Source organism: Convolutriloba macropyga, chromosome 7 (assembly GCF_964194025.1).
Source record: "Convolutriloba macropyga chromosome 7, txConMacr16.3, whole genome shotgun sequence".
In the NCBI taxonomy this organism is placed as follows: domain Eukaryota; kingdom Metazoa; phylum Xenacoelomorpha; order Acoela; family Convolutidae; genus Convolutriloba; species Convolutriloba macropyga.
In genome coordinates, this window is record NC_134474.1 from 43,029,831 (window position 1) to 43,041,083 (window position 11,253).

Below are 11,253 nucleotides of genomic sequence, written 5' to 3' on the forward strand. Positions count from 1 at the left end.
ATGATAAATATACCATAATGGGAGGGCTATAATTTAATGGAAGTGATAATAGGAAAGACCCGTATTTTCATGGGTCGTTCTGAACGAGGACCTCAATTTGGGTTCACCTCTCTCACTTGACCCCACAAACTATTAAACCTATATGGTGGAGGTGATGAGATATTGGTTGACCTTAGAGCAGTAAAAAGGCGGCAAGACCTTGTTCCACGCAGCTGCTCGCGCTACTATAGACATTGTTTGTTATACTGTATAGTCGCATGCCGAGAGAACACTATACTTGATTAATCGAGCTAGGTTGTCTGAAAATAGTTGCTTTCACGCGGGCCGGAAATTTGCCAAAATTATGTAATATGAGCGGCAACTAGCGTTGACAAGTTGTAAATTTCACCGCAATTTTCTTCCATAATTTTGAGTTGAATACGTTGAATTTACGTCTTTAAATTCAACGCATTCAACGCAAAAATGTAAGACAATTGCGTTGAATTTTCCGGCTTGTTAACGCTAGTTACCGCTTCACTTACATAATGTAGCGTTGAATTTAGCTTAGATCTTACATAATGTTGCGTTGAATTTAGCTTAGATCTTCCATAATTTTGCGTTGAATACGTTGAATTTACGTCTTTAAATTCAACGCACTCAACGCAAAAATGTAAGACAATTGCGTTGAATTTTCCGGCTTGTCAACGCTAGTTACCGCTTCTCTTACATAATGTTGCGTTGAATTTAGCTTAGATCTTACATAATGTTGCGTTGAATTTACTTTAGATCTTCCATAATTTTGCGTTGAATACGTTGAATTTACGTCTTTAAATTCAACGCATTCAACGCAAAAATGTAAGACAATTGCGTTGAATTTTCCGGCTTGTCAACGTTAGTTACCGCTTCTCTGACATAATGTTGCGTTTAATTTAGCTTAGATCTTACATAATTTTGCGTTGAATTTAGCGTAGATTTTACAAAATTTTGCGTTAAATTTAGCGTAGATTTTATATAACTTTGCGTTGAATTTAGCGTAGATTATACATAAATTCAACGCATTCACCGCCAATCTTACAGAATGTTGCGTTTTTAAGCGTAGATCTTACATAAATTCGCGTTGATTTTTAGCGTAGATCTTACATAATTTTGCGTTGAATTTAGCGTAGATATAAGATCTACGCTATATTCAACGCAAAATTATGTAAGATCTACTCAAAATTAAGTAAGATTGGCGCAAAATGCGTTGAGTGTATGTAAGATCTACGCTTAAGCGTGGATCTTAGATAAATTCAACGCATTCACCGCCAACCTTATATAATTTTTCCTTTTTAGTGTTGACAGTTCGGTCCGAGCATGCATGCGGAAAACTATGTTTGTCTTTTTATCTGCAAAGGAAAAGGCATTAAGTCTAAGTGAAACTTGATAAAAGAAATTACGGATCTTTTCCGCTTGTGCCCCCAAGCTTAGTGGGTGCATAATATTTGCATCCCCAGACGCACAAAAAATGATTTTAATTATTTTATATCGCAAATAGAATTTGAGTCGTCGGTTTCGGTAATCAATAAAAATCCCCCTTAAATCGTGTGATTATTTTTTGGTTTTTACGGTTTGGTTCATTTTTGATTATTTTAATGGATTGCCAGTTGTTACTATGCTATACTTACCTAAAATTAGACTGAACATCGTTCTCCTAAATATTGGTTAAACTGCTGCAGTTTTTTTGGAAAATAATTAAGGAGCATACAATTATGCATGAATCATAAGTAATCATTAGAACAATTGTATGCATTCATTAGATTGAACAATAGATGTAACATATGTAACATATGAACAACAGAGAACATGACTTCCTCTAACAAACACTTGTTAGAAGATAGTTCCAGGAAGCTCGCGGCAGTTAGAGTTCAAAGCCAAAGGCGCTTGCGCCCGAAGCTGAGCTCGAATTGCCAAAGGCTTCGCAAAACTGTTTCCTAACCTATTTAGACCTCAATTTTGCAGTTCAGATTTCAAAGAGAGAATTTAATTGAAATGTATAGTAACATTGCAATTATGTATATTAGGGATTGCAGAAGTTGTCAGAAATTTCTGTTGTGTCGCTCTCAATGTTACCCTTTATTGTTTTAGAAAATAACCAAACTATGAAAACATTTCTTTACATTGAGTCATTTACAGACCTTAACAAAAGCCCTGTTTGCTAAAATTGTTTTTGTGACTGTTTTTTTAACCATCCCTTTTAATAATCTTTGAAAAGTTAATTCTCTTTCGGGAAAAACGGGGCTTCCCATAATTTTTTTCCCAAAAACGTGCCTGAAGACTTCCAAAAGTTTTTTTCCAATAAGTCTGCTCAGTTGATTGCGCATTTTTTCCATTTTGTCACCTTAATTTCAACGAGACAGTGTAAAAATTGACCGCAAAACTGATTAAGTGATCAAAATCTAGTTTGAAATCAGGCGTGGAATCTTTTTTGAAAAAGAAATAATGACTTCTAGCTTGATATTTTTCCAAATTTGTGATCAAGCCTAACTTCATTTTTTGATTTTTTAACGGCAAAATTAAGGTCTAAAAATACCTGTTATTAAACACACAACCTAACAAAATTATTCAGGTTCCCAAAACTGAAATTAAATGGCGATGTATATCGAGCACTAAAAACCCTCTGTTGAAGCACCTCAGTTTTAGCCCTGTAAGGTCCTTAATATATATTAGACCACCTGTATACATAGCTCATCAGCTCTCTAGCAAAATAGAACACTACATATAGAACTCTGATGGTACTCTAATGACTTTGCCGTCCTGTATCAGGAGTACTCTGAAAAGAGAACGAAAAAATTAGAAAATTTTCATATCAAAGCTTGGTTACTTTGACTATGTACAAAAACCTACTACACAAATGAGTGAATTTTTGCCCCGTCTAATTTGGCTTTTTTGAGCTCCATTGCTTCAGTGGTTCCAAACTATTGTCACGGAGAAATTAAATAGATCTATGATAACTGCAAATTTCCGTCAATTCCATTTCAGTTGCAAGTGTTGTGTGAGAAATTAACGAAACTCGAGTTTAACAAGCAAATAGCCTAGGGAAAACTTCTCTGTCATAATTACAAATTCAGCAAATTATTTTAATATTCTCGGTTCAGCTGAGCAGTTTTGTTCAAGTATTTTTCTCTAAAGTTTCCACAAAATATATTATTTTAGAAGAGTTTCCTTTTTGCTGATATAAATAGATGGTCTGAAACAGTTAAATAACTAATTTTGACGCCTCATTGATTAGTATTGGGCTCGCTTTTGCCTCGCCTTAGGGGCCCAAAAGATTAATGCTGCGACACCAATTTGCTGGCGTCCTAGTGATGCACAGAAGTACCGAGGAGGCTAAGATTTATAATCTAACTTAGCGAACCAAAGTGTGCGAAAACATCAAGTTCCACCCTAGTATCTGAAAATAAGAGGAAATTTTGATTGTTATTTCAGCTGAATTTTTGAAATCATTGGTTTTTGGTTCTTTTTCATTATAACCCCCAGACGAAAAGAAAATATAGCCAATTGATTGAACTGTTAAATTTTTGAATTCTTTTGACCCGTGTTATCGACCACGACAGACCTCTGAGCGAGGGAGGGGTGGGCTATTGTGGGAAACACCCGAACTTCGTTCTAAGTTATTGATTTTAACGTAAGAGCCCCAGGCTGCTAATTTAGGGCAGAAAAATTAGGAAAACGTTCAATGCATCCCTGATTTTGTGTATCACACGCTGCTTTACGTGCAATTTTATCGAATAACTCAAGGTTCAATTTCTAAATATGACCCTTCAGATTTTTTCATTGTATAATTTTCACTCTGGGTTCTCTAATCTAAATACATCTGAATCCTCGCCGAGAGTTGCAGTCTAAGAGAGTTAGCACCCAAATGATGAGTGCCGGATTTGATAAAGTTTATGGATTTTTGATTCTGCAACTTTATTAGTAAACGGAGCAGAGTTGAAACGAAGCTTACTATAAAGTGAGGCTTCCAAAGCAGTTCTTTATTTGTTTTAGACACCCTATCAATATAAGATAAAAGGTGTGTCTCCCGTTTCTTCTTGATTACCCGTTTCCTCTCTAGCGTCTTCAAGAAATTATTTGGACAAGACTGTTCGACAGCATTGAGTTCAGAACTTCTTATCACTAGAGAAAAATCAGACGAACTGATTACAATCAAAGAAAGAGTTAGATGAGAAAACACCAGTTTCTCAGTATCGTTAAAGATAGAAAATAATGATGTAATTTGGTAATTTAAAAATAGAAATTTAGCAATCCTTTCTGTGTTTTGAATGAATTGTCGGATTTCAGGCTTTTCAAAACAGAACAGCTTCATTTTGTCACTTAAATGAGGTCTTCAATCAATAGAAAACTAGTCTCAAAGAAGTCCTAATGATTCCATATTCGTTTTTGTCTCCACACGCCCTCTAATCTCATCTCTTCGCAACGACATGATCAATTCGTACATGGAAAAACAGTTTTCTCACTATAGCTCAATGAATTGCTTTTTAGCATATGAGTTGAAAATTATACTGAGGACAGATGAGACAAAACTACAATTACTCTCCATTTAGTTCTAAAAACTGTTTGCTAAAACTTTGCGTTAATTTAAACGCTCTTTTAATTGTAGATAAAAACAGAGAGTGAACTACTTAAAAAAGATTAAAAAGCTGATGAAGGGAACGTAAAATGCTGGACCCACGAATTGATACGCGCCTTGCTTACTCAATGTCTCTTCATTATAGAACTCACTTGATTACGCTTGATAGGCTTGTGTTAGCAAGACAATTCTACTTGATCCTGATTTCAATTTTGCTTGATCAACATGTGGAAGCCCGAAAACTAAAAAAAACAGAAAATTCAATTTGGAGTGTTTACATTGTCTTTAAAAGTTTATGGAAAATATATTCAAACGCGGTTTGAAGAAGATTGCCTCTCTTCAATCAACCTCCACTTTTGCAAAAACTCAAAACAAACCAATGCTCATAAATACTCAATTTTAGTTCCACAAATGTAAAGACATCTTGATGAAGAAGACTATTTTTAATAGTTTTTGGGTTTCATTTTTTGCTCTTCAATGAGCACTGCCAGAGAATGGCAAAAATGTTGGAATACCAGCCAAGTTTATTAATTTCTTTAGCAGAATCTTTTGTGTACAGCTGGCCTAACTTGTTAAGGAAGCTCATTGTAATTTTACCGTGCTCTTTTTGACTATCTTGAAACAAAAAATATAGTTGTCGGAGGGACTCAATTCTCTAGCAGATGTGTATTTAAGCTCTAGTGCAGGGTAGAAGGTAAAGGAAGAGTAGGATTTATCTTCTCATTTAACTTTTAAAAATGAGTAGGTTTTTGTTGCACTTGAAAAAGAATTAAATGGGTTTTTGTAGTTTAAGTAGGCAATAAATTAGACAAGGAAAATTAACCAAGGACAGAAACTTAGGCGAATTTGGCTAAAACCTTTTTATCAGTGAGTTTTCCCACGTGGATTTCTATAAACCAATTGCAAATAAGTAGACAAAGTTGATAGATGCCTCGGGGTGTTAGTGTTTGACTACTTTTTCCCTCGGATTCTATAGTTTCTATGATGTTTAACAATCTTTAGAGCTTTTATCTTTTTCAGTATTTGAGGAGAGCTGCTCTTCGTGAACATCTCTGGATTAAGATAAAATCTAACAATAATTCGACCTAAATTTTGTTGTTAATAAAAATCAGTAATAAAGATAGGCTTGATCACTAATTTTGAAAGTTTAACAGACACGAAGTAATAATTTCATACTTTTCATACTTTTCATTCTTTTACAAGATTTCAGCTGTGATATCACTCTAGATTTTGAACTTGACAGTCTTGTTACAGTCTTGTTGAAATCAAGCTAAATTGTTATAAACTCAGCAATCAACTTGTTGGAAAAACTCTTGGAAGCCTCAAGGCATATTGCTTGGAAAAACTTATTAGAAGCACAACTTTTTTCTCAAGAAAAAAAGCAATCTTTTTTCAAAAAAAAACAAAAGTGATAATAAAAAATAGGAAACAATCACATAAAAATAACAAACTGGACATAGAGGTTTTTTTAGGGGTCTATAAATGACTCATTATATAGAAATAATTCCATTGTTTTAAAAAAGAGACCATGATCAGTGACAAGGAGAGTGCAATTTGGAATGAGAATTGGTTTTGTTTTCCGATCAAGAATAGCATAAAGAACTAGAAATAGCTGAAAAGAAAATAAATGAAAATAACTTCCGTTTCAACCCCCAGCTTCGTGAGCCTTTATCTTTCACTCCCCTAGGCGAGCGGGCTAAAGTTTTACACAGTAACGTGCTAGACAACCATACATAGCTCGTAACGGCGTGCATGAAAACACGGGGGAACAATATATCCGGGAAATATGCAGAATTGCAACGTTGCAAAAAATTTCAGTTGATTTTTTTTTTGAGTTTTGAACCGCAGACTTGGGGTCTAAATAATTTATACTATACTTATGAGAAGCATGCAACTTTATTATCTCAGCCTCAGGAGCCAGAACTATCGGCTTTGAGCTCTAGATGCGCAAGCGTCCTAGAAAAAAAAGAACAATGTTAAGTTCCTCTGACACACAGAAGAATAAAATGCAAATGTCAAAAGAGGCAATGTAAAATTAACAATATAACATTATGTAAAATTACAAAATCATTAAATTGCTTAACTAAAATTTGAACTTACATTAGTAAAAAAAGGGCCTAGATTGCGAGCATAAAATGTTCTCACAATTTCATATGTACATCATGAAGATTTAAAGTAACAATTAAAATCTAACGCTCTCAAGGTCATCTTTCATATCAGTTACTTTTGGGTCCTTCAAAAATTGTTTCCAAATTTTTTTTTTCAGTTCTTTTTTCAAGGAAGCTTTCGATGTTGTTTTCAGTCCAATATTAGAAGACAGACTATTATAAACTGGAGTGGCTTGTGCAATAAAAGAATCAGTTAAAACCCTACTGTTGTTTCTTATATCGAACGTTATTTTTTGACCTCTCACTTTGCTTTATTCTCATGGTAGAGAGAGGATCAATTTTATATGCTGGAAGATCGTTGCTGAGTAAGCGAAAAAAATTTTGAGCAGTGATATTTCAAGAGAAAAAAGACTGGTAGTATTTTGTTGCGAATATTGAGATCTGTGGGCTGATCGTATTTTCTCCTATTAAAAATGGTTTCTATTCCCCAATTCAATTGTTTTTCTAAAGTTGTGACTAATGACTCCTATGCAACCCTATCAAAATTAAAGTGTAAGAATGTAGATGACTTATTAATGCAACCCTATCAAATTTAAAGTGTAAGAATACAGATGACTTATTAATATTGCACTAAGAGTTTCGTTTTCTCCGGTAAACTTTTATTAAGTCTATTTAAAACTTTTATTCCACAAGCCATTCTCTGAAGATCTTTTTTAATTTGCCATCAAATTTTTGTTTGCTATCATTGATTACGCCAAGATACTTCACACTATTTGATTCTGCTATTTTTTCATTGTCGACATTCAGAACAGTATTTGTTAACCTATTCCTGGTGCTGAACGCAATATTTTCTGTTTTTGTTTGTTCACCACTAACTGGGAGTTTGCTAAAAATCGATAATTTTTGAGATGTTATGTTCAAGTTATGTTTTTGACTATATTTCATCGGTGTCGCATGTAATAAAAAGTGTCATCTGCATACTGGACGACTGAGCAATTCCAGTATGCAGATTTCTACAATTTTGCTAAATCTTTGAGGTAAATGTTAAATAATAGAGGTCCGAAAATAATAAATTTTGGAACTCTTCTTTTCAAATTTATCCAATCTGATTCAATTCTATTTAGGACAACTCTTTGCGTTCTTTCACTCAAATAACTTTCTATTAACGTGGTTCGTCAAACAGCCTGTTCCTCAAAACCTATTTTTTCAGGTCTCCGTAACAGTATTTTATGGTTCATAGAGTCAAAAGCCTTTGAAAGATCTAAAACGCACGTGGAATGTTTTTTTCTTGTTGAATTACAGTCTTATTTGTTCTGTCGATTTCAGGATAGCATCAATTGTTGAAATTTGTTTTCTATAACCAAATTGACTAATAGACAAGAATTGCTCTCGTTCTAGGAAACTTGTGATTTGTGAGCTGAATGCCTTTTCAAAAATTTTTGGGCAAAACAGGAGTGACAAATAGGTCTATAAATAAGTGGGTCTTCAGGATTTCTTTTTTTGACAGGTGGAGTTAAACAAGCTTTTTTAAGATCATCTGGAAACTTTCTTTCCAAAAAGAACTGATTAATGAGATAACATAGGGGTTCCGCTAGCGCTGCTTTAGCATCTTTTATTGTCCAAGCTGGTGATTTTGAAAGACCGAGTAGTTTACTTGTATGCAATGAATCTATGAGCACATTTGTTTCCTTGGTTGTTATATATCGGAACTTGAAATTTTTTCTCGGAGCAATTTTAGGAGGAACGCTGTTTGTTTGTTGCAAGCCAAAGAACTCTCGTAGAGTAGAAAATCTGTATTTAAGAAGATTTGCAATTTCCATAGGCTTTGTTTTATCATTACCAAAACTGTTTAGTAAAGATTGAATTTTTGTTTGAGTCTTTTGTTTAATACGAAGATCTTAAGTGAAGTTCCATCTGGCTTTTTCATAGTTTAGGTCCACAAAACATTAGAAAAGTTGTTTTTCCTCTGAACGAATTAAATCGTTTTTAGTTTTATTATCGCTAATTCTTGCAAACTGCATTTTTGTTTTCTCACATAGCCATTTTTCTCGAAGCAAAGAATTTGATTTGTCTTTTCTAATGTAACAGGTATTAATGGGAGCAGGTAGTGCTATAGCTCTTTCAATTATTAAGTCTATTTAAAACTTTTATTCCACAAGTCATTCTCTGAAGAGTCTTTTTTTACTTTGCCATCAAACTTTTGTTTGCTATGATTAATTACGCCAAGATACTTCACACTATTTAATTCTGCTTTTTTTCATTGTTGACATTCAGAACAGTATTTGTTAACTTCTTCCTGGTGCTGAACACAATATTTTCTGTTTTTGTTCCTTCACCACTAACTGGGACTTTGTTAAAAATCGATAATTTTTGAGACGTTATGTTCAAGTTATGTTTTTGACTATGTTTCATCTGTGTCGCATGTAATAAAAAGTGTGAATAAAGATTGAATTCTTGTTTGAGTCTTTTGTTTATTACGAAGATCTTAAGTGAAGTTACATCTGGCTTTTTCATAGTTTAGGTCCACAAAACATGGGAAAAGTTGTTTTTCCATTGAACGAATTAAATCGTTTTTAGTTTCATTATCGCTAATTCTTGCAAACTGCGTTTTTGTTTTCTCACAAAGACATTTTTCTCGGAGCAAAATTTTTGGTTTGTATTTTCTAATGTAACAGATATTAATGGGAGCATGTAGTGCTATAGCTCTTTCAATAATTCTTTGAAAATCTAATAACATAAGATCTTCCGTCACTGCACCGTAAAAGTGTCTCCAGTCTGAATTTTCAATAAGATTTTGGAACGCTATGGTTGAATAATTTTTTTTGTCAAATAAAAAATTTGTTTGTTTGTTTTGATTTTAGCATCACAGATTTGAGAACTGCGATTGTTGGAAAATGCTCACTTTTCAAAGTTTTATCCGCCACTATGCGTGTTTCGTAATCGTCTGTTATGATGTAACCTATAAGAGTTGAAGATGAGTTAGTCATTCTTGTAACTGTATCCAAATTTCGATGGTTTAAGTTCATATGGAGAAACTACGGATTGCAGCTGACTTCTGTCGCGCTTTGCAATATAGTTTAGGTTGTAGTCTCCAACAATTATGACAGATTTTCCTTCAGCCATAGCAAGATCAATTCCCAGGATAATTTTTTCCAAAAACATTTTTTGCATGTCTACATGCCAAAACTCTTCCGGATGATTTTGTGACAACCATGTTTCACTAAACGCACATATGCAGTTGTAACCAATGTCCTGAGTGGGTTCTTTCAATAGCAGATGTTGTCCTGCTAAACTTCTGGCGTTTTGATGCAGAATCTTTATTCTGGAATCAAATAATTCTAACTCTCTCATCATAAGTGCATTTGGCAAAATTGGCCCCGGGTTTATTTCGATATAAGAACTATGCTCTAACATATACTTCACGTCAATATGGACAAAAACAGGATTATGTTTATTCGTCGTTGATTCATGAACTAGTGGGTTTATTAAACGTTGAAAAACGCGTACTCACTAAAAATGTTTTTGTCTATATTTCACACCACGCTTAATTGCCCCTTTAAATCTATTTTTAATCTAATCAATGCTTGTCGCACTACTTAGTCGCTCGCTCTCTCGCTCTGTTTTTTACCTTGTTAGTCACCCTCTCACACTAACAAGATCTCATTTTCTAAATCTGTGTCAGTTGTTTACAGAAAATGTCTCTTTTTATACTTTCGATTCTCTAAATATGTTAGAACATAAGGTGTCCTGGAGCGATTAGGATTTTTACTCTAATATGGTGTACCTTGGCGTCTTTCCTTCTCTGTCTCAAAATAAATTAGCATGGTATCTATCCAATTAGTGCCATGCGCAGGTCTTTGGGGCAGCAGCATACTCGCTTCTGGGCTAAATCCCCTGACTAGGTTGGACTTCCTGCTCTGTTGTATACTTGGCTTACAATTATGTTTAGTTGTTTGAAGAACTGTATATAAGACAAAGATTAATTTACAGATGGGTGTGATTTTTGTATCTGTCACTAAAACAGTACCTGTAAGAAGACATACCGAACTCCAAGTACGAGTCAGTACTGGGCACGTTTAAATACAACAGTCTAAATACAAATTCCTCAACAGTACTGATTCGTGTACAGATTCATGTCAATTTAATTTTACTTGCCAGACTTGCGTTCAATCTGATTTTACAATAGTCAGACTTGCGCCAATTCTAAGTATATGTTAGCATATGGATCTCAGCAGCCCGAGGGACTTAGTGCCCTGACACGAGGTCACTTGCGCCGGAGTACTGGGAAAAGGCCCGAGGGGGCTAAGATTCATGTGCTAACTTATTTAGAGAACCAAAGGGTACGAAGGGGGGTTAAACTTGAAATTGAAATTAAGAGTACAGTTTTGCAATCTATTAAACGAGAAGTTTCGTCAATTTTTCCAAATTTCTGTTTTTCAGCAATTTTAATCATTTTCTGCTCCAATTCGTCATCGCTATCCAAATTTTTGCTATCATGAGACCTTTTTTCCCCTGTTTGGCAACCCCTAATTTCGTTTCTTCGAGAGATATCGAACT

At 34.3% G+C, this 11,253-nt stretch overlaps 1 protein-coding gene across 1 annotated transcript in view; it reads right to left on the reverse strand.

Moving 5' to 3' along the window:
- LOC142343041 (uncharacterized) overlaps positions 1-10,575 on the reverse strand; it is a 31,538-nt gene extending 20,963 nt beyond the window's left edge. The window contains exon 1 of the mRNA XM_075394728.1: positions 10,481-10,575. Coding sequence (XP_075250843.1) covers positions 10,481-10,568 — 88 coding nt within the window. The 5' untranslated portion in view covers positions 10,569-10,575. The remainder of the gene's footprint in view (positions 1-10,480) is intronic.
- Between the last annotated feature and the right edge of the window lie 678 nt (positions 10,576-11,253).